Source organism: Oncorhynchus tshawytscha, linkage group LG03 (genome assembly GCF_018296145.1).
Source record: "Oncorhynchus tshawytscha isolate Ot180627B linkage group LG03, Otsh_v2.0, whole genome shotgun sequence".
NCBI classification, from domain to species: domain Eukaryota; kingdom Metazoa; phylum Chordata; class Actinopteri; order Salmoniformes; family Salmonidae; genus Oncorhynchus; species Oncorhynchus tshawytscha.
Window position 1 is genome coordinate 73566893 of NC_056431.1, and position 24002 is coordinate 73590894.

Below are 24002 nucleotides of genomic sequence, written 5' to 3' on the forward strand. Positions count from 1 at the left end.
TTACGTTTCGTATGGTTTGTATTCATATGTACATGTCCATTTCATATATGTTACAAAATGCAATTCGTATGATATGCTACGTATTGAAATGTATTTTGGCTAACGTTAGCTAGGCTAGGGGCTGGGGGAATCAGGTTAAGGTTAAGAGTTATGATAAGCTAACGTGCTAAGTAGTTGCAAAGTTGCTAATTAGCTAAAATGTTATCTATGATGTGATTCAAACATGCAACCTTTGGGTTGCTAGACGTTGACATTATACACCCAACCAACCTCCCTACTTTAGTTTTTGACTTAAGTAACCATATCAACCGTAACACATCACAGATTTAACCTTACTATGTTATGTCTCGTCTGAGGCCAGGCTGATCCTTCTGTCACGTTGACAAGAAGCGCGCTCAAAAAAAACCGCTGCATTGTGTTTTGTTCTAATTCTCACCCTGCTGCAGCACGTTGTGAAAGACTCAACCAACCACAGTGCACCACGTCTGGAACCAACACGACCCTGAACAGCTTCTATACACAAGTCATAGAAAAGAAAGGTGGACTGCGGTCTTTTAGACATCTTAAAGTCAATGGGCCTCCATACCAAATCTGACACTTTTTATGCATGTTTCTACACCCTTAAAAAACACACAGCAACATGGGATTCCCAGGCCAACCCAGGCAGCTGACAGTGTACTGGTATACTAAAAGACCAGAATCACATGCCATCCTGCTGCATAAATAAAATAATCCATAAAAAAAAATATTTAGGTATTTGATAGTCCCAAAATGTTAAACATGTCAACAGACAAGTTTCCAAAAATATTGGACTTTCATGATATGACGTCTCTCCCCATCTCCTCCATCTTGGCCTGCGCCAGTGTCTGCCAGGAATCCACTTCCTGGTCTGTCCTGATTGGCTCCCCACAACTACAACCCTGCTGGGTGGAGCCTCCCTCTGTGGAGCAGATCCCAGAGTCTCGGCTGTCCTGGCAGATGTGCCTGTCGCTGTCCTGCTCCAGCTCTGAGGGGGGCGCTGTGAGGGGAGGAGGGACGTGTATCTCCAGTAGCACCACCTCAGGACAGATGGTCAGCTTATCACAGCACAGCTCCGCCTCTGAATCAGCAGTGAGGAGGCGGGGCATGTCGGAGCCGGGGGAGGAGTCACAGAGGTACTGGGGGGAGGGGAAGAGAGAAAGATAAAATTGTCATTGCTTATTCCCAACCACCCTTAAACACACAGACACACCCACCAACCAAGAGGATGGACGGTACACCTGGATATTACTGTTATGCTGTTTACTGTTGAGTAAGCATTTGTGAGGCCTACCTCCTGGATGTGTACAGGCAGCTGGATAGAGGGGTAAAAGGTGTTTTTGAGGACTCTGTAGAACCTGAATAAGGTGTAGGAGGGAAGCAACACGAGCAGGAAGCACACCATCATGGAGACCAGGAAGTACAGGAAGATCTGCCCGTACGGGGTGTCACCTGAGGACGAGGACAGTCACACTTTAGTGGCCTTATTATGCAATTACTCCTGTAAAACACACTCTGGCATCTCTACACACATTATACAGGTAGGTAATTTGTCAAGCAACTTGGAAACAAATCTCCAAGTCTTTAGTGTGAAGTGGTCATTCCTACCCTCCGTCTGCATGCACTGGGGTTCTGTGTAGCTGCTAGTCTTGTTGTAGTAGTCGTAGCGAGACTGGATCATGACACAGTACCACGTCCAGGCTTCCAGCTCAGGCAGCGTCACCAGGTTGTTGCTAGAGTCCAACACTTTAGGCTTCAGACCCTGAACATCCAATAAGAACACGTTATAAAATCAGACAGGGTTGGGATACGCTGCCCTCTCTTGCACTACCCCCCCCAGACGTTCCACTTATTTCACCCATTCCAGTAGGAGCACATGGGATTCTAGTGGTGAACTCATCAAGCCCTTCACAAGTTGAATCAGATGTGCTAGTCCTGAATACGTCTCAACAAGTGGAACGGTTGGGGGTACTCCAGGAAAGGTTTGGGACATAGAGATGATATATAAATCATACCTATCTGCTCTGGTGTAACACAGGGACACAGCAGAAGGGTTATTGATGTTGTTTCAACTGGAAGAGTTCCAGAGAACATGGAACAACAACTTTGCATTTCATCTGAATATAGAACACTTCAAAACCTTCCAGAATACAGAGCACCATCATGGAACACTTCAAAACCTTCTAGAATACAGAGCACCAACCAGATACCTGCATTGAAAGCCTTATTAGAACACACTTGTGTTCCTATCTTTAAGTTTATTGTTTAGTGTTACACCATGCTGTAGCTTCTGGTATTTTATAGCAGTCCCAGGGTTACTGAGGGGAGGCCCAGGTGACAGCAGTCCCAGGGTTACTGAGGGGAGGCCCAGGTGACAGCAGTCCCAGGGTTACTGAGGGGAGGCCCAGGTGACAGCAGTCCCAGGGTTACTGAGGGGAGGCCCAGGTGACAGCAGTCCCAGGGTTACTGAGGGGAGGCCCAGGTGACAGCAGTCCCAGGGTTACTGAGGGGAGGCCCAGGTGACAGCAGTCCCAGGGTTACTGAGGGGAGGCCCAGGTGACAGCAGTCCCAGAGTTACTGAGAGGAGGCCCAGGAGTCTTTAGAGGCCACAAAACAAGGCAGAAGGTTGTGCCAGTACCTGAGGGTCATCAGAGCGGCTCCAGTACAGGATGCGGTAGTACAGGAAAAGGACGTGTTCCTTCATGGAGTGCTGGGTGCTGGTCAGGGGGTCAGAGATGGTCACATCCAGCAGGTTCCCCACAGGAGCCAGCTCCACCCTGGACGGTGGGCCCAACGAAGCTAGACAGGGGGAAGAACAGATAAGACCAAAATAAACTCACTAATAATCAATAGTTGCCATACAGGCGACTCCAGAGTCCTGGGAATGATTCTTGGTGAAGGACAGATTAACGGTCTCTGTGCTAGTTGTGTGTGTTGCTAGTTGCGCTGTGCGTGTTGGCGTGTCGCTGTGTGTGAGTTATATTTTCAGTTTATTTAACCAGGTAAGACCCATTGAGGTTAAAAGCCTATTTTGTGAGGGGCGATCTGACAAGGCAAAACAGGGAAATAGCAGCGTGTAAAAATATAAGAATAAGAAATATAAGAAAATATTACAGAAAAATACAAAAGTTGTGTTCGAATACCCACACTAACATACTGTATATAGAGTGAATTAACTATTTGTTAATTTTATTACACTGTAAACTAAACGGTATTCTTTCAGTTGAGCGTACTAGTGCTTCACCCGTCTATCCCGGAAGTTGATGCTGTTGCTTTGCAACCGCTTGCTAGATTGTTAGAAAAACAAATGATTAGCTAGGACATCATACAACTTTGGCCGTGTTCTTAAATTCAATCTGGGAGTGGCAGAGCACGCTCTGGGCGTTCCTAAATTCAGAGCGTTGTCAGATGATCTGTTCATAAGCGCTCAGAGCACACACTGCACGCTCTGGGCGTTCCTAAATTCAGAGCGGTGTCAGATGATCTGTTCATAAGCGCTCAGAGCACACACTGCACGCTCTGGGCGTTCCTAAATTCAGAGCGGTGTCAGATGATCTGTTCATAAGCGCTCAGAGCACACACTGCACGCTCTGGGCGTTCCTAAATTCAGAGCGGTGTCAGATGATCTGTTCATAAGCGCTCAGAGCGCACACTGGACGCTCTGGTGGAGGGCTAGGGTTGATCCAAGTGTTCTGACCTCAGCTTGGGTGCCGTTGTAACTGGCTAATGTTGGCTAGCTTGCTAGCTACATCCAGACACAAATGAGAGAACACTTCACTCTGACCATTTTACTCACCCTAGCAGAGCTGGTTAGGCTGGTTTCATGTTATCCATAGTGTTGGTAACCAACTGTGCTGCTGGCAACAATTTAATCATGCTTTTTAAATTATTTTTATAATATTTTTTTAAAGATCGCCAGAGCGAATTAACAATGTCCACTGAGAACACTAAGACTACACAATTTAACTAAATTAAATAGCATATAGTTGATATACTGGCAAGTCCGATGTATTAGTAGCCAACTAACATTAGGTAGCTAGCTAACATACTGGTACATACTACTGTAATATGCTATGTGGTTCGTAAGGATAGCGTAGCTAACAAAATGTGTAACTTATTTGAAAAGTAATTACTTTATGACATTCCTCAACATGTCATAATTAGTTAAAGCAATGAATTTGTATCCTCTCTCTCTCTCGTCAGACCTCGGCTGCATATTTTCCACCAAATACATCAAATCTGAAAATGTTGTGAAGCCACACCCCCTTTTTTGAGGAATTGCATTATGGGCCCTAAATTACAGAAATAGTGTCCTCTGCGTGTATATTTAGGACCAAATCTGGGAATTGTCATACTAACTATATCTGTAAAATGGTATAGAGACAGCTTGATCCCCTCTGTCGAAGGCGCTTGGATCTTTTTTGATATTTTCAATGGTATTGTTAACAAACACCCCCTATTAAAAAAAAGAGAATTACAACAAAAAAAAGGTTCAGCCCCTGGTTCGACCGCGATCTTGCAGAGTTACTCCACCTCAAGAATTGCATTTGGCGAAAGGCTCAGCACACACATACTCAGGCTGACTGGCTATCGTTCAGGCAAATGAGAAATAAGTGCACTCAGGCTATCCGGAAGGCCAATGTCAGTTACTTTAAGGAGCAGTTCTAGCTCTGTGGGTCTAACACCAAGAAGTTCTGGAAAACAGTTAAAGACCTGGAGAATAAACCAGCCTCCTCACAGCCGCCCATGTCCCTTAATGTTGATGTGGTTGTTACTGACAAGAACATGGCTGAGCTTTTAAAAAAAAAAAAAAAAAAAAAAAAAATCACCATTTCATTAAGTCAGGGTTCCTATTTGACTCAACCATGCCTCCCTGCCCGTCCAACATTTCCTCATCTCCCACCCCTCTAATGCGACTATCCCCAATGCTTCTCCCTCTTTTTCCCCTGCCCCGCTACAAAGTCTCTCCCTGCAGGCAGTCACTAAGTCCGAGGTGCTAAAGGAATTCCTTAAACTTGACCCCCCCAAAAAAACGTGAGTCAGGTGGATTAGACCATTTCTTTAAAAAAAAGGTTCTTACACCTATCATTGCCAAGCCTGTATCTCCATTCTGGGGAGGTTCCCATTGCTTTGATGGGAGCCACAGTTAATCCTTTATTTAAAAAGGGGGAGATCAAGCTGATCCTAACTGTTATAGGCCAATTTTTTATTTTGCCCTGTTTAAAAGTGATGGAAAAACTTGTCGATAATCAACTGACTGGCTTTCTTGATGTCTCCTGTATTCTCTCGGTTATGCAATCTGGTTTCCGCTCAGGTTATGGATGGGTCACTGCAACCTGAAAAAGGTCCTCAATGACATCACCATTGCCCTTGATTCTAAGCAATGTTGTTCTGCTATTTTTATTGACTTGGCCAAAGCTTTTGATACGGTAGACTATTCCATTCTTGTGGGCCAGCTAAGGTGGATTGGTGTCTCTGAGGGGTCTTTGGCCTCGTTTACTGACTCTCTCTCAAATAGTGCAGTGTATAAAGTCAGAACATCTGCTGTCTCAGCCACTGCCGGTCACCAAGGGAGTACCCCAAGGCTCGATCCTAGACCCCACGCTCTTCAAAAATGTACATTAACATAGCTCAGGCAGAAGGAAGCTCTCTAATCCATTTATATGCAGATGATACAGTCTTATACTCCGATAGCCCCTCCCCAGATTTTGTGTTAAATGCTCTACAACAAAGCTTTCTTAGTGTCGAACAAGCTTTCTCTTACCTTGACCTTTTGTTCTGAACACCTCCAAAACAAGGTTATGTGGTTTGGTAAGAAGAATGCCCCTCTTCCCACCGGTGTGATTACGACCTCTGAAGGTTTAACGCTTGAGGTAGTCACTTCAAACAAGTACTTTGGAGTATGGCTAGATGGTGCACTGTGCTCTGCACATATCAAAGCTGCAGGCTAAAGTTAGAGGAAACCAAGTCTAGATTTATCGTAATCGCTCCTCTTTCACCCCAGCTGCCAAACTAACCCTGATTCAGATGACAATCCTACCCGCGCTAGATTACGGAGACAGAATTTATAGATCGGCAGGTAAGGGTGCTATCGAGCAGCTAGATGTTCTTTACCATTCAGCCATCATATTTGCCACCAATGCTCCTTATAGGATACACTCTGTAAACTGGCCATCTCTGTATACATGTCACAAAACCTACTGGTTGATGCTGATTTATAAAACCCTCTTAAGCCTAACTCCCCCCTATCTGAGATATCTACTGCAGCCCTCATCCTCCACATACAACACTTGTTCTGCCAGTCACATTCTGATAAAAAGGTCCAAAGTCAAATCAAATTTATTTATATAGCCCTTCGTACATCAGCTGATATCTCAAAGTGCTGTACAGAAACCAAGCCTAAAAGCCCAAACAGCAAGCAATGCAGGTGTAGAAGCACAGTGGCTAGGAAAAACTCCCTAGAAAGGCCAAAACCTAGGAAGAAACCTAGAGAGGAACCAGGCTATGTGGGGTGGCCAGTCCTCTTCTGGCTGTGCCGGGTGGAGATTATAACAGAACATGGCCAAGATGTTCAAATGTTCATAAATGACCAGCATGGTCGTATAATAATAAGGCAGAACAGTTGAAACTGGAGCAGCAGCACGGTCAGGTGGACTGGGGACAGCAAGGAGTCATCATGTCAGGTAGTCCTGGGGCATGGTCCTAGGGCTCAGGTCCTCCAAGAGAAAGAAAGAGAGAATTAGAGAACGCACACTTAGATTCACACAGGACACCGAATGGGACAGGAGAAGTACTCCAGATATAACAAACTGACCCTAGCCCCCCGACACAAACTACTGCAGCATAAATACTGGAGGCTGAGACAGGAGGGGTCAGGAGACACTGTGGCCCCATCCGAGGACACCCCTGGACAGGGCCAAACAGGAAGGATATAACCCCACCCACTTTGCCAAAGCACAGCCCCCACACCACTAGAGGGATATCTTCAACCACCAACTTACCATCCTGAGACAAGGCTGAGTATAGCCCACAAAGATCTGCCATGGCACAACCCAAGGGGGGCGCCAACCCAGACAGGATGACCACATCAGTGAATCAACCCACTCAGGTGACGCACCCCTTCCAGGGACGGCATGAGAGAGCCCCAGTAAGCCAGTGACTCAGCCCCTGTAATAGGGTTAGAGGCAGAGAATCCCAGTGGAAAGAGGGGAACCGGCCAGGCAGAGACAGCAAGGGCGGTTCGTTGCTCCAGAGCCTTTCCGTTCACCTTCCTGTCCTGGGCCAGACTACACTCAATCATATGACCCACTGAAGAGATGAGTCTTCAGTAAAGACTTAAAGGTTGAGACCGAGTTTGGCAGTCTCTGACATGGGTAGGCAGACCGTTCCATAAAAATGGAGCTCTATAGGAAAGCCCTGCCTCCAGCTGTTTGCTTAGAAATTCTAGGGACAATTAGGAGGCCTGCGTCTTGTGACTGTAGTGTACGTGTAGGTATGTACGGCAAAACCAAATCAGAGAGATAGGTAGGAGCAAGCCCATGTAATGCTTTGTAGGTTAGCAGTAAAACCTTGAAATCAGCCCTTGCTTTGACAGGAAGCCAGTGTAGAGAGGCTAGCACTGGAGTAATATGATCAAATTTTTTGGTTCTAGTCAGGATTCTAGCAGCCGTATTTAGCACCAACTGAAGTTTATTTAGTGCTTTATCCGGGTAGCCGGAAAGTAGAGCATTGCAGTAGTCTAACCTAGAAGTGACAAAAGCATGGATTAATTTTTCTGCATCATTTTTGGACAGAAAGTTTTTGATTTTTGCAATGTTACGTAGCTGGAAAAAAGCTGTCCTTGAAATGGTCTTGATATGTTCTTCAAAAGAGAGATCAGGGTCCAGAGTAACACCAAGGTCCTTTACAGTTTTATTTGAGACGACTGTACAACCATTAAGATTAATTGTCAGATTCAACAGAAGATCTTTGTTTCTTGGACCTAGAACAAGCATCTCTGTTTTGTCTGAGTTTAAAAGTAGAAAGTTTGCAGCCATCCACTACCTTATGTCTGAAACACATGCTTCTAGCAAGGGCAATTTTGGGGCTTCACCATGTTTCATTGAAATGTACAGCTGTGTGTCAACCGCATAGCAGTGAAAGTTAACATTATGTTTTCGAATAACATCCCCAAGAGGTAAAATACATAGTGAAAACAATAGTGGTCCTAAAACGGAACCTTGAGGAACACCGAAATTTACAGTTGATTTGTCAGAGGACAAACCATTCACAGAGACAAACTGATATCTTTCCGACAGATGAGATCTAAACCAGGCCAGAACTTGTCCGTGTAGACCAATTTGGGTTTCCAATCTCTCAAAGCACACGCATCCCTGAGTCGATCCTCTTTTCAGTTTGCAGCTCTTTCCAGTCATTAGCTGCAGCAACAAACACGCACACTGGACAGTTCTCAATCTCTTCATTCAAAAAGACTCAATCATGGACAGTCTTACTGACAGTTGTGTCTGCTTTGTGTGATGTATTGTTGTCTCTACCTTCTTGCCCTTTGTGCTGTTGTCTGTGCCCAATAATGTTTGTACCATGTTTTGTGTTGCTACCAAGTTATGTTGCCACCATGCCGTGTTGTCATGTGTTGCTGCCTTGCTATGGTGTTGTCTTAGGTCTCTCTTTATGTAGTTGTGTGTTTTGTCCTATATTTATATTGTATTTATTTTTAATCCCAGACCCCCGTCCCTGCAGGAGGCCTTTTGGTAGGGTGACATTATAAATAAGAATTTGTTCTTAACTGACTTCCCTGGTTAAATAAAGATCCATACTATGCCAAATAAGCATGTACATCAAAAATAGTACGGTTAGTATGAGTATTCAAACACAGCTAAAGTGTCACAAGTTATATACACTGCTCAAAAAATAAAGGGAACACTTAAACAACACAATGTAACTCCAAGTCAATCACACTTCTGTGAAATGAAACTGTCCACTTAGGAAGCAACACTGATTGATGATAAATTTCACATGCTGTTGTGCAAATGGAATAGATAACAGGAGGAAATTATAGGCAATTAGCAAGACACCCCCAATAAAGGAGTGGTTCTGCAGGTGGTAACCACAGACCACTTCTCAGTTCCTATGCTTCCTGGCTGATGTTTTGGTCACTTTTGAATGCTGGCGGTGCTTTCACTCTAGTGGTAGCATGAGACGGAGTCTACAACCCACACAAGTGGCTCAGGTAGTGCAGCTCATCCAGGATGGCACATCAATGCGAGCTGTGGCAAGAAGGTTTGCTGTGTCTGTCAGCGTAGTGTCCAGAGCATGGAGGTGCTACCAGGACACAGGCCAGTACATCAGGAGACGTGGAGGAGGCCGTAGGAGGGCAACAACCCAGCAGCAGGACCGCTACCTCCGCATTTGTGCAAGGAGGAGCAGGAGGAGCACTGCCAGAGCCCTGCAAAATGACCTCCAGCAGGCCACAAATGTGCATGTGTCTGCTCAAACGGTCAGAAACAGACTCCATGAGGGTGGTATGAGGGCCCGACGTGCACAGGTGGCGGTTGTGCTTACAGCTCAACACTGTGCAGGATGTTTGGCATTTGCCAGAGAACACCAAGATTGGCAAATTCGCCACTGGCGCCCTGTGCTCTTCACAGATGAAAGCAGGTTCACACTGAGCACGTGACAGTCTGGAGACGCTGTGGAGAACGTTCTGCTGCCTGCAACATCCTCCAGCATGACCGGTTTGACAGTGGGTCAGTCATGGTGTGGGGTGGCATTTCTTTGGGGGGCCGCACAGTCCTCCATGTGCTCGCCAGAGGTAGCCTGACTGCCATTAGGTACCGAGATGAGATCCTCAGACCCCTTGTGAGACCATATGCTGGTGCGGTTGGCCCTGGGTTCCTCCTAATGCAAGACAATACTAGACCTCATGTGGCTGGAGTGTGTCAGCAGTTCCTGCAAGAGGAAGGCATTGATGCTATGGACTGACCTGCCCGTTCCCCAGACCTGAATCCAATTGAGCACATCTGGGACATCATGTCTCGCTCCATCCACCAATGCCACGTTGCCACAGACTGTCCAGGAGTTGGCGGATGCTTTAGTCCAGGTCTGGGAGGAGATCCCTCAGGAGACCATCCGCCACCTCATCAGGAGCATGCCCAGGCGTTGTAGGGAGGTCATACATGCAGGTGGGGGCCACACACACTACTGAGCCTCATTTTGACTTGTTTTAAGGACATTACATCAAAGTGGGATCAGTCTGAAGTATGGTGTTCCACTTGAATTTTGAGTGTGACTCCAAATCCAGACCTCCATGGGTTGATAAATTTGATTTCCATTGATCATTTGTGTGATTTTGTTGTCAGCACATTCAACTATGTAAAGAAAAAAGTATTTAAAAATAATATTTCATTCATTCAGATCTAGGATGTGTTATTTTAGTGTTCCCTTTATTTTTTTGAGCAGTGTATATATTTGAAGATTAGAAACAAATGCAGCTATCACAAAGAGTGTCGTCGATCAGCGTCTTAAAAACAGGCAAAGACACTAACTTCCATAACTTTAATATCTTTCAAAGCATATTCCAGGATGAAGGCATTATGGGGAAAAATATTGCTTTCCCCACCTCAGTCCTAGCCTTCCCCACCTCAGTCCTAGCCTTCCCCACCTCAGTCCTAGCCTTCCCCACCTCAGTCCTAGCCTTCCCCACCTCAGTCCTAGCCTTCCCCACCTCAGTCCTAGCCTTCCCCACCTCAGTCCCTTCCCCAGCCTCCTCCCCACCTCAGTCCTAGCCTTCCCCACCTCAGTCCTAGCCTTCCCCACCTCAGTCCTAGCCTTCCCCACCTCAGTCCTAGCCTTCCCCACCTCAGTCCTAGCCTTCCCCACCTCAGTCCTAGCCTTCCCCACCTCAGTCCTAGCCTTCCCCACCTCAGTCCTAGCCTTAGGAATAGACAAGGACAGCAGCGACTGTGAAGGAAGACTGTATTGAGTGACTGATCTGGTCAGTGACGAACAGAGATACAAAGGGAGTTGTCCCATCAATGCTTTGTATACAAAAGTGTACCAGTGCTTTAGCCTCCTGGTGGCGAGAGAGGTACATTGCACCATGGGTAATTGATGTAGCATTTATTTCGAATCTTAAAGCACCATGATACACTATGTCCAGTTTAAGATACTTGTGGAGGCCTGCATATAGACAATATCACCATAATCGAGGACCGATAACAAAGTGCTTTGAACAAGATAATTTGACAGACATTGAAAAGCAAGATTTGTTCCTAAAATAGATACCCAATTGCAACTACAGTTTCTTCGTCAATGTTATCAATGTGCTGTTTAAAATTCAGCTTTTCATCTAACTAATTCCCAAGATACTTATAGGAGGTGACCCTATCAATTTGCTGGCCTTTCATAGTTAAAATCTGAAAGTGACTCCATCTGCTAAATATAAGAAAAAAAATGCACACGCTTCAATTTGAAAAGATGTCTCTGAATAACATCAAAAGCCAACTATAAGTCCAGAAAAGCGATCTTAATATTAGATGTGCAAGAATAAGTAATTGTGTCATCAGCATACAGATGGAGATTTGCAGAGTCAACAGTCTTCCCTATGTAATTTATATAGTGTAAAAAAGATCGGACCTAAAGTGGAGCCCTGGGGGACGCCTATCGCAAGCCTTCGAAACTCAGATTCCATACCCTGCTGTGCTACACACTGTTCTGTCAGAAAGGTAGTTTTGGAACCAATACAATGCATCAACACTTAAACATGTATTTAGTCTATTCAACAGCAGGGCATGGTCAATAGTGTCAAAGGCCTTTGACAAGTCGATAGAAAGTGAGCATCTAGAAAATCACCAACAACATTATTGCAGTAATTGTACTATACTGCCCTACCAAGCAAAACTGGCAGTAACTGCTCATTTGGTCAAAAATGAGTTAACGTCATTTTTGCAACAGTAAATACATGCTTAATCATGTGGACAAGTATCCTGCCTCTATTGTATTGAGTTGTGGTGAAAATTGGGGTCATGTTAACAGTTACTGTATAAAGTTACTGTGAAACCAAGGTAAATAAAAGTAATTTTCCACAGATCCACACTATGAGCAGTTACTGCCTTTTTGCTTGGTAGGGCAGCATACTGGGCTCTAAAACCCAACTGGAATTGAGAACCTGAAAAAAAAAAAAAATCAACTCAGTTTTTTTCCTAAATGTTTGGATGTGCAGACAGTTTAGACATGGGACGATAGTTATCCAATTGGGACAGATCTCCATCCTTAACGTAAAGGCGTGAAGTAGGCTGCTTCCCAGACTTTAGGAATGGTATTACTCACCAATGAAATATTTAATATATGAGTGAGAGGGGCAGCAATAATCTCTGCACCCATTATTTGAAAAATTAGGGTTCAATTCATCCGGGCCAGCCGGCTTTCTTAATACTAATAGATTTGAGTGCCTTTACAACTTCTGAAAGCTCAATCAACACACGCGTGTGGCTGTGTGTGTGTGTGGCTGTGTGTGTGTGTGGCTGTGTGTGTGTGTGTGGCTGTGGCTGTGTGTGTGGCTGTGTGTGGCTGTGTGTGTCTGTGTGGCTCTGTGTGGCTGTCTGTGTGTGTCTGTGTGTGTGTGTGTGGCTGTGTGTGGCTGTGGCTGTGGCTGTGGCTGTGGCTGTGGCTGTGGCTGTGTGTGGCTGTGGCTGTGTGTGGCTGTGGCTGTGTGTGGCTGTGGCTGTGTGTGGCTGTGGCTGTGTGTGGCTGTGGCTGTGTGTGGCTGTGGCTGTGTGTGGCTGTGGCTGTGTGTGGCTGTGGCTGTGTGTGGCTGTGGCTGTGTGTGGCTGTGGCTGTGGCTGTGTGTGGCTGTGGCTGTGTGTGGCTGTGTGTGGCTGTGGCTGTGTGTGGCTGTGGCTGTGTGTGGCTGTGGCTGTGTGTGGCTGTGGCTGTGTGTGGCTGTGCTGTGGCTGTGTGTGGCTGTGGCTGTGTGTGGCTGTGGCTGTGTGGCTGTGGCTGTGGCTGTGTGTGGCTGTGTGTGGCTGTGTGTGGCTGTGGCTGTGTGTGGCTGTGGCTGTGTGTGGCTGTGGCTGTGTGTGGCTGTGGCTGTGTGTGGCTGTGGCTGTGTGTGGCTGTGGCTGTGTGTGGCTGTGGCTGTGTGTGGGCTGTGTGTGGCTGTGGCTGTGGCTGTGGCTGGGTGTGGCTGTGTGTGGGTGTTTAAATGGGACTGTCTGCAAACTGTGTTTATTTTCCTTCTCTCATTTAGTTAATTTTTTTAATCTGTGCCCAAGTCTGTCTGCCTTCTCCCATTCCTGTGTGTGGCTCACCTGTGTTTATCAGGGCAGTGTCTGTTGTGTGACCTGTGGCTGTGCTGTGTGTGGCTGTGGCTGTGTGTGAACTGTGGCTGCCCACTGTGGCTGTGTTAGCCTGTGGCTGTGTCACAGCGGGTGCGTGTGGTGTGGCTGTGTCACACACACGGCTGTGTTCTTCATCTTCATCTTCATCTTGTACTTCCTGTTGGGGAGTGGCTGTGTGGGTCAGTGATGAGCTGTGGCAGTCTTGGCTGTACCTGATCATGACTCTCTGTGGTGGTAAAATAAAGCAGACGGTCACTGTTTGGCTGTGGCTGTGGTGAACTACAGCATGTGACCTATAGGTGGGGCTGTGGCATGTGACCTGTAGGAGGGTGAACTGTGGCATGTGACCTGTAGGCTGGGTGTGGCTACAGCATGTGACCTGTAGGAGGGGGAGGTGAACTGTGGCATGTGACCTGTAGGGTGGGCTGGGTGTGGCATGTGACTGGGTGTGGGTGGGCTGGGCATGTGACCTGGCTGGAGTGGGGTGTGGCAGCATGTGGGTGTAGGGGTGGCTGGGTGTGGCTGTGGCTGTGGCTGGGTGTGGCTGTGACCTGTTGGTGTTTAAATGGGACTGTCTGCAAACTGTGTTTATTTTCCCTCTCATTTAGTTAATTTTTTTTCATCTGTGACCTGTCTGTCTGCCTTCTCCATTCATGTGACCTTTTTATCAGGGCACTAAGTCTTTGTGACCCAGTCTGAGGGGAACTACAGCATGTGACCTGTAGGAGGGAACTACAGCATGTGAACCTGTGGAGGTCTACAGCAGGTGCGTGTGGTCCTGTCAGGAGGCTCCAGTTCTTCATCTTCATCTTCATCTTGACCCTGTTGGGGGGAGTGAACTAGAGGGTATGTGACCTGAGAGGCAGTCTTGGCCTAACTACAGATCATGACCTGTGGTGGTAAAATAAAGCAGTGACCTGTTTGGGTGTAGGAGGTGAACTACAGCATGTGACCTGTAGGAGGGGTGAACTACAGCATGTGACCTGTAGGAGGGGAACTACAGCATGTGACCTGTAGGAGGGGAACTACAGCATGTGACCTGTAGGAGGGGAACTACAGTATGTGACCTGTAGGAGGGGGAGGTGAACTACAGTATGTGACCTGTAGGAGGGGGAGGTGAACTACAGTATGTGACCTGTAGGAGGGGGAGGTGAACTACAGTATGTGACCTGTAGGAGGGGAAGGTGAACTACAGTATGTGACCTGTAGGAGGGGGAGGTGAACTACAGTATGTGACCTGTAGGAGGGGGAGGTGAACTACAGTATGTGACCTGTAGGAGGGGGAAGGTGAACTACAGTATGTGACCTGTAGGAGGGGAAGGTGAACTACAGTATGTGACCTGTAGGAGGGGAAGGTGAACTACAGTATGTGACCTGTAGGAGGGGGAGGTGAACTACAGTATGTGACCTGTAGGAGGGGGAGGTGAACTACAGTATGTGACCTGTAGGAGGGGGAGGTGAACTACAGTATGTGACCTGTAGGAGGGGAAGGTGAACTACAGTATGTGACCTGTAGGAGGGGAAGGTGAACTACAGTATGTGACCTGTAGGAGGGAGAGGTGAACTACAGTATGTGACCTGTAGGAGGGGGAGGTGAACTACAGTATGTGACCTGTAGGAGGGGGAGGTGAACTACAGTATGTGACATGTAGGAGGGGTCTGCGGGGGTGGTGTGAGTGCATCTGGTGACTTACGCAATGTACTCTACAGTGAAGGTAACAGAGTTGCCTGTGGTCGTCTGGTCCCAGTCCCACGTCAGTACATACTGTGTGTTCAGGGTGAGCAGAGTCAGGTTCTGAGGTTGAGGCAGCTCTGCAAGCACTGGAACACAGAGAGTAAGACAGGCAGACCGGGTCACTGAATAGTTCTTCACTGTTTGGTACCGTGTTGTTTACATGATGGGAGTTGGATATTATCAACTGATTCGGCAGCAAACTAAGTTAAAATAGCCTCAACATTTGCATACTTTAGGCTTTGCATTTCATCACTACATCACAGCCAACCACCAATTCACATGTCCTGTGGACAATATGAAATATACAAAAAAAAGAGGAATTGATCCCATATTTAAAATCTCTGAAGAACCAATAAGCAAACACACCCCTGTGGTGAGAAAGAAACAATTGACTGGCAACAATGACAGTGACCTCACTAGCCAGCCAGCGTTTCAATTGGCCGATTCCACGCCAGCGTTTCTATTGGCCGATTCCACGCCAGCGAGAAATATTTTCAGTATGTCAGAATGTTCTTGTAATTCTCATAGGAACAGCATTGGGAGGATGTTTAACATGCTGTTTTCCTTTGTAGCAAACTATTATTATTATCATCATTTAAACATGATTAAAGTGGCCATTTAAGACCATGTACGTGTATACAGATCATTAGGATAGACATCTTGGCGTCATTATAACTCCTTATTGTGTTCTCTCCAATAAGGAGTATGTCTAGACTCTGAAATAATTTCCACATTCATTTATTCAACATAAAAAAAAAAATAATGTACTACGCTTTTTTGATTTATCTTATTTTTAACAATATATACTTTTTCAAACATGTCAAATTTCCAGAGTGGGCTCTGGTAATTTTAATGATGTGACCCACCTAGACATAGAAATTTACATTAGACAGTGCATTCGGAAAGTGCTCAGACCCCTTGACTTTTCCACATTTGGTTCACTCAGCCTTATTCTAAAATTGCGATTTTCCTGCAATCAACACACAATGACAAAACAAAAAGTTTAAATTTTTTGGAAAATGCATTAAAAAAAATACAAAACTGAAATATCACATTTACATAATGATTCAGACCATTTACTCAGTACTTTGTTGAAGCACCTTTGGAAGCAATAACAGCCTCGAGTCTTTTTGGGTATAAAGCTACAAGTTTGGCACACCTGTATTTGGGGAGTTTCTCCCATTCTTCTCTGCAGATCCTCTCAAGCTCAGGATGAATGGGGAACATCACTGCACAGGTATTTTCAAGTCTTTCCAGAGATGTTTGATCAGGTTCAAGTCCGGGGTATGGCTGGGCCACTCAATGACATTCAGAGAGTTGTCCCGAAGCCACTCCTGCGTTGTCTTGGCTGTGTGCTTAGGGTCGTTGTCTTGTTGAAAGGTGAACCTTTGCCCAAGTCTGAGGTCCTGAGCAGGTTTTCATCAAGGATCTCTCTGTACATCTTTACCTCGATCCTGATTAGTCTCCCAGTCCACAGTGGAATTCTGCATTTCTGTCAGAGTGACCATCAGGTTCTTGGTCACCTCCTTGACCAAGGCCCTTCTCCCCCAATTTCTCAGTTTGGCCGGGCAGGAAGAGTCTTGGGGGTTCCAAACCTCTTCCATTTAAGAATGATGGGAGGATACTGTACTCTTGGTGACTTTGAATGCTGCATACATGTTTTGGTAAATTCCCCAGATATGTGCAGCGACACAATCCTGTCTCTGAGCTCTACGGACAATTCCTTCAACCTCATGGCCTGGTTTTTGCTCTGACATACACGGTCAACTGTGGGACCTTATATAGACAGGTGTGTGCCTTTCCAAATCATGTCCAATCAGTTGAATTTACCACAGGTGGACTCCAATCAAGTTGTAGAAACATCTCAAGGATGATCCATGGAGACAGGATGCACCGGAGCTCAATTTCGTGTCTCATAGTAAAGGGTCTGAATACTTATGGAAACAAGGTATGTTTTTTTTATTGGAAATACATTTGCAAATATTTCTAAAAAGCTGTTTTTGATTTGTCAATATGGGTATTTTTTTTTAACCTTCATTTAACGAGGCAAGTCAGTTAAGAACAAATTATTTTTTACAATGATGGCCTAGGAACAGTGTGTTAACTGCCTTGTTCAGGGGCAGAACGACAAATTTTTACCTTGTCAGCTCGGGGATTCAATCTAGCAACTTTTCGGGTTACTAGCCCAACGCTCTAACCACTAGGCTACCTTCTGCTTCATATTGTGTTTGATGAGGAAAATGTTTAATTAATCAATTTTAGAATAAGGCTGTAACGTAACAGAATGTGGTAAAGTCAAGGGGTCTGAATACCTTTTAAATGCACTGTAGGTCATTAACCAATCACAGCCCACCTTTAGGATTGGGGCAGCAGGGTAGCCTAGTGGTTAGAGTAGTAACCGAAAGGTTGCAAGTTCAAATCCCCGAGCTGACAAGGTACAAATCTGTCGTTCTGCCCCTGAACAGGAAGTTAACTCACTGTTCCTAGGCCGTCATTGAAAACAAGAACAAATTCTTAAACGCCTAGTTAAATAAAAGGTTAAACAAAATAAAAATAGCACATTCAACAAGTCACCAGCAGAGGGATTTCCCTTTGAATCCATTTTCCCATTGACTGAGTTGGTGGTGTTCATAAACAGAGAGAACCCACTCTGGGAATGTGATGTAGAGTATTAAAAACAAAACAAAAAACATTAAGTTAAAAGTAAGCATGGGTCTGAAGCCGAAAAAGAGAATTCCTGAGCACCGCAATGCGTACTCCACCCATGCTCTACAAAGGATTTCCAGCACACAACGTTGATCTACTAAAGTAGCCATGTTGGTTTATTGTACTTCAAACGATGTGTAGGAAAGTTGCTTAGGATTCAAACTGTAACAAAAGAAAACCAGCCAAATTCATAGTCTTAGAGGTGCTCCCACAATAATGTGTTTTGTGCTGCATAGAAGGTAATGTATTGCATTCATCCTACCCCATTCCACTACCTTTTCCAAGCTTTTTTGATTTTATGAAAGCAAGCATTGCTTTTATACTTACAACACTATTAGGCTTGATTGAGTGAGCCGTTTTGTCTTGTAGCAATGTTGTCCCTGTCTGCATTTCTTTATTAAACCTTTACTTTAACAATATATTCATTGAAAAAAATGAATAGATTTTAAAACATCTTCTTTGGTCAGTAGGTACCATAACATACAGCCGGTCTGTATTCCTGGTTTCTGTAACAGTTAGTTTACCTGTGTAATATTGACATAAACTTGTTTTTCCAACATGGTCCTGTTTTATCAATTGCTATACTGAACAATAGCCAGTTCATTACCTCTGTCAAATTACTATGTAGCTTAAAGTTGTGGATACACCTCCTGATACGGCAGGGTAGCCTAGTGGTTAGAGCGTTGGACCGGAGGGTTGCAGGTTCAAACCCCCGAGCTGACAAGGTACAAATCTGTCGTTCGCCCATGAACAGGTAGTTAACCCACTGTTCCTAGGCCGTCATTGAAAATAAGAATGTTCTTAACTGACTTGCCTGGTAAAATAATAAATAAAATACGAACACCGTAACAAATGAGAAACACCTTACATCGGATAGGTTCGCTAAATTCTTTAACTACAAATATTCTTAGTCATGCTGTCCAACTCTGCAAAAAAAGCACATTTTCATTCCCACATTTACAAAAACATTTGGGAGCAGAGTTTGAGAGCTGGGCCCGATTTCCCAAGAGCATAAGTTAAATCTCAGAGCAGTTTCCACAAAAAAACATCGTTCTTAAAGTTGCACTTGAAAACACTCGTGATCTAACGGCTGCCTCAGACCCCTTGCAGAACAGCTAAGTGCATCGTGAGATGCTTTTTTTGGCCTCCCGCGTCACTTCATCCATTAGAAGATTTGCGCTAAACATTAAATCACATGGTTTTATCTGGTTGCTCTGTGACTGCGATAACCCGAGAACAAAATTTGACTACAATAAAGTTGCCAATGTCTTTGCAAATGATCCAAAACAAGCCACGTATAGCAACATGCTTCAAATGAAAACTCAAGATGACAGCAGGATTATTACACACGAAAGACAATGGTCTAAATATCCCCTCCGGTCGGTTTAGTCATCTTGCTTGGTTAATTGTGTCTTATAGCAGTAGCTGGGTTCAAAAACACTTGCATTTTGTCACATAGCTAACCCATCCTGGATCGAGACCCCTGTTGCCTAAATTGTTGTGGAAGAACTAACCAAAGTTAGTAAACGTGTCATTCGTTTTTAACATCTCCAAATAGTCTTAAATATTTGCTCCGAATTCAACGATATCTGCAGAAAGGGGCGTTAGCTATGACATGACACATTGACTCTGAATATATATATTTTGGTTATTGAACTACAGTAAATAAAGTGGATTTACACCCAGTAACAGAGTTGCGGTAACGGAATTTAATCATGGGTCTGTACTACACAGAAATGCATAATTATGAATGTTATTCTCTTCATGGTGATGTAGCACATGCAGGGCTCTACAGTGAGAACACTTTACACACATATGCGACTAAATATTATGCTGTGTGACCAGGATAACATTTTTATTTTATTTAGGAGCACCAATGTGCCTGGAACAATTACGTATTCTAGCAATATTAGCGCAAATATTTTGCATTGTGTTCCTAAATTTTTGTGTGCCCCGCCTACATTTTTTCTCAACTTCAACACGCATGTGCTCCTTATAAAATACGTCAACGACAGCGTAGACCCAAGTAAGTACACAAAAGGTCTGTAATATAAAATATCCTCCTTTGCATACTTGGGCATTATTCTAAATGAGCTCTGCATCCAAACAAGACGAAATTTAGTTGTTCCGGACCAAATCTAAACCAAGCATAGACATCTAAGTACACCACAGTACAGCTCAGTAGAGTACAGTGTACTCAAGTCGTGTGATCTACTGTGTACTGTACAGTAATGTACTCTACTTCACTGTACTCTACTGTGCTGTCCAAACTTGTGAACCCAACGATGGTGTGACTACTATAAAATTCCAAATGTAGCCAATTGCAGAAATTCCACTACCGAATTTTTCATAAATTCAATTAGGTAATGGAATTGTTTTAATCACTTAATTCATAAACAAAATTGATATCAGTAAAAACACTAACTGAAAGGTCTAATTGTACTTTTTTCTTCCATTATCCTCCCTCATGAAAGACATTTGAAAATACACACCACATGGCCAAAAGTATGAGGACGCCTGCTCATCAAACATCTCATTCCAAAATCATGGCCATTGATGGCCATCATGGCCATCACAGCCTCCACTCTTCTGGGAAGGATTTCACTAGATGTTGGAACATTGCTGCAGGGACTTGCTTCCATTCAGCCAGGAGAGCATTTGTGAGGTTGGGGACTGATTGTTGGGCGATTAGGCCTGGCTCGTAGTCGGCATTCCAATTCATCCCAAAGGTGTTCCATAGGGTTGAGGTCAGGGCTCTGTGCAGGCCAGTCAAGTTCTTCCACACCGATCTCAACAAACCATTTCTAAATGGACCTCACTTTGTGCATGGGGGCATTATCATACAAGAACAAGAAATGGCTTCCCCAAATTGTTGTCACAAAGTTTGAAGCACAGAATTGTCTAGAATGTCGTTGTAGTTGAAGACTTATCTCCCTCACCAACTTTAAACATCTGCTATCGGAGCAGCTAACCGATCGCTGCAGGGTAAATAGCCCACCCAATTTACCTACCTCATCCCCATACTGTTTTTATTTATTTACTTTTCTGCTATTTTGCACACCAATATCTCTACCTGTACATGACCATCTGATCATATATCACTCCAGTGTTAATCTGCTAAATTGTAATTATTCACCTACCTCCTCATGCCTTTTGCACACAATGTATATAGACTTTTTTTAAATAAAAAATACAAAGTATACTGTGTTATTGACTTGTTTATTGTTTACTCCATGTGTAACTCTGTTGCTGTCCGTTCACACTGCTATGCTTTATCTTGGCCAGGTCGCAGTTGTAAATGAGAATTTGTTCTCAACGGTTAGGCTCTGCCCACCTCCTTGCTCGTTCTACCTACTCAGATTAAATTTGCGCCCATTTGGAAACGACAGACTGTGGTGTATTTGGTTAATCCTTAGTCCAAATTAATGTACAGGTTTTGTTTAAAGCGCGAATTGTCTCGAAAACAAAACAGCCAAATACTCCGTCTAAACGTGAATCGATTCACAATTCCGGTATGGTTCTAGCAACAAATCCCTTTACTGTCATATCAATAATTTAACAAACGCAAAATATACTTACTGTACACCGTTTTAAAGATTAACACAGTTGCAGCCGACAGTATTTTTCAGTGAAAACACATTTTCGGCGTCTGTCTTTGTTTAATTAAACACAGGTGTTCGGAGACGCTGATGGCTAGCTAATTAGCACAGGTAACCGTTTCCCGTTAACAAGCACTGTAACGTGGAAATATGGCTGAGTGGCAATCCAATCCTAACCCTGTGTAATGGAACCGGGAGTCAAGGACGAGCTGTGCATTCGTGAATTCAACTCTGGCCATCTATTCTGACTTCAGAGCGCTCTCGTCTGAGCGCCGGAGTGCAGAATAACTGTTTACAAACACTCTACAATACAATTATTGCCAGCAGCACAGGCACCATCCCTCTAGATAACATGAACACAACACAATCAGCTCTTCTAGCTTGGGTACTTGACTGCGGTTGATGTCGGAAAGCTCCGATCAACCCTACACCTCCCAAAGGTGTTCAATAGGGTTGAGGTCAGGGCTCTGCAGTCCAGTCAAGTGTGCGCTCTGAATTTATGAACGGACAATCTGACAATACTTTGCATTTGCGAACGTCCAGAGTACCCTGGCACTCCAGAGTGAATTGGACGCGAAAACGTAACAATTGTATCCATATAACATCGGGGCCAACATCTATATAGCTAACCCCAAATTTCGTCCTAACGTAGCTATCGAGTGGTGCAGCGGGCTAAGGCACTGCATCTCAGTGCTAGGGTTAGGATTACCACACCGCCGAGAGCCTGAAAACCAGCTTCTATCTCAAAGCCATCAGACTGCAATCACTAACAGACAGGCTGCTGCCTACATACAGACTTTAAATCATTGGCCACTTTAATAAATTGATCACTAGTCACTTTAATAATGTTTACAATAACGTGCATTACTCATCTCATATGGATATACTGTATTGTATACCATCTATTGCATCTTACCTATGCTGCTCGGGCATTGCTCATCCATATAAATATATTCTTACTTCATCAATTTACTTATATTTGTGTGCATTAGGTAGTTGTTGTGGAATTGTTAGGTTACATATTAGATATTGCTGCACTGTCGGAACTAGAAGCACGAGCATTTTGCTACACTCACAATAACATCTGCTAATCATGTGTATGTTTAGAGGGATCACTACAGACCCTGGTTCGATCCCGGGCTGTACCTATGGGCAGTGCGCAATTGGCCCAGCGTTGTCCTGGTTAGGGGAGGGTTTGGCCGGGGTAGGCTGTCATTAACCGATTTGCCTAGTTAAATAAAGATTTACAAATATATGTAAAAAAATAAAATAAAAACACATCCATTACAGGAATCTCTAACTACAGCTAAATGAGCTAGTTGCTGTACTTACCATTGGTTATTGGGAGAGACCAGAGGAGAACGAGTGCAAAGCCCACCTTCATGATGAATAATGATTATTTAACAAGTAACCCAACGGTACGTTTTTCCCCCAAAAAACTACATTCGCAGATCGTTCATCTTCCCACTCCCAGCTTTAGTTGCTGTGGAACATCACCGGATAAACAATCCGATATGGACGCCAAGGAAATGACTTATAATGGAGACGTATGAATGACGTCGGAACTCATTAACTTTACTCTGATTGGTCCTACGTCATTACGTTTTTTTGTACAGATAGATAGATAGATAGATAGATAGATAGATAGATAGATAGATAGATAGATAGATAGATAGATAGATAGATAGATAGATAGATAGATAGATAGATAGATAGATAGATAGATAGATAGATAGATAGATAGATAGATAGATAGATAGATAGATAGATAGATAGATAGATAGATAGATAGATAGATAGATAGATAGATAGATAGATAGATAGATAGCCTTGGCAATGTTAACACATGTTTCCCATGCCAATAAAGCCCTTGAATTTAATTGAATAGATAGATAGCTTCTTAGCTAGTTCGTTTGCGACAACAAAATTATATTTTTTAATAGCAAATCTGAATGCAATGCACACGAGGTCTATTCACAAAACGATCAGCTAGCGATTGTTTAGCTAACACTAGCTATTTAGCGAGCTAGATGGGTGACGCATTTATTTATTTTGTATTTAACCTTTATTTAACTAGGCACGTAAATTAAAAACAAATTCATATGTACAGTGTTAAACTGTGCGAATAGTGTTGTTGCACGTATACCTAGCAGGTAAATTTAATTTAAAACCACAACACTCTTCGCCCAGTTTAACACTGTAAATAGGAATTTGTTCTTAATTTACGTGCCTAGTTAAATAAATAAAAATGTATCACCCATCTACTTTAGTGCATAGAAAAGCAGTGTCTTTCTTGCAGCGTCAAGATCAGAGCTCCAACAAGATCGTTTTGAGACCTAGCTAGCAAAAGAACTGTGTTGTACCAATGCCAATACAAAATGAAAAACAACACACCTCAACATCAAATGTCTTTAAATCCCACCTGGCCTATCAGAGGTCAACATGGAGCTACCATCATATTGCGTACACCTTTTCAATACTTCCAGATCTACACAAGTTTCTACAGGTTTATTTGGGTTTCAGGGATTAGTGCCAATGGAACAAGACCAGTCCCAGATAAACACTGCATTTGTGGTCTAATGGCCAACATCATAACAACTATCAACT

The 24002-nt window shown here is 44.1% G+C and overlaps 1 protein-coding gene across 1 annotated transcript; it reads right to left on the minus strand.

Annotated features, from left to right (window-relative positions):
* LOC112243252 (interferon alpha/beta receptor 1a-like) lies at nt 1-22924 on the minus strand. The gene is made up of 7 exons (XM_042320105.1): nt 22728-22924; nt 15050-15176; nt 13472-13512; nt 2657-2817; nt 1627-1780; nt 1313-1470; nt 1-1157 (listed from the first exon to the last, which is right to left on the minus strand). The coding sequence occupies exons 1-7, from the start codon at nt 22777-22779 to the stop codon at nt 816-818; spliced, it is 1035 nt and encodes a 344-aa protein (XP_042176039.1). The 5' UTR covers nt 22780-22924; the 3' UTR covers nt 1-815.
* Between the last annotated feature and the right edge of the window lie 1078 nt (nt 22925-24002).

Coding starts and splice junctions, on each gene's coding strand:
- LOC112243252 (XM_042320105.1), bottom strand. CDS start 22,779: ATGAAGGTGGGCTTTGCACTCGTTCTCCTCTGGTCTCTCCCAATAACC. Junction 1,471..1,626: donor CCAGTGCATGCAGACGGAGG/GTAGGAATGACC, acceptor CCTCGTCCTCAG/GTGACACCCCGTACGGGCAG. Junction 1,158..1,312: donor TGCCTGTACACATCCAGGAG/GTAGGCCTCACA, acceptor CCCTCCCCCCAG/TACCTCTGTGACTCCTCCCC.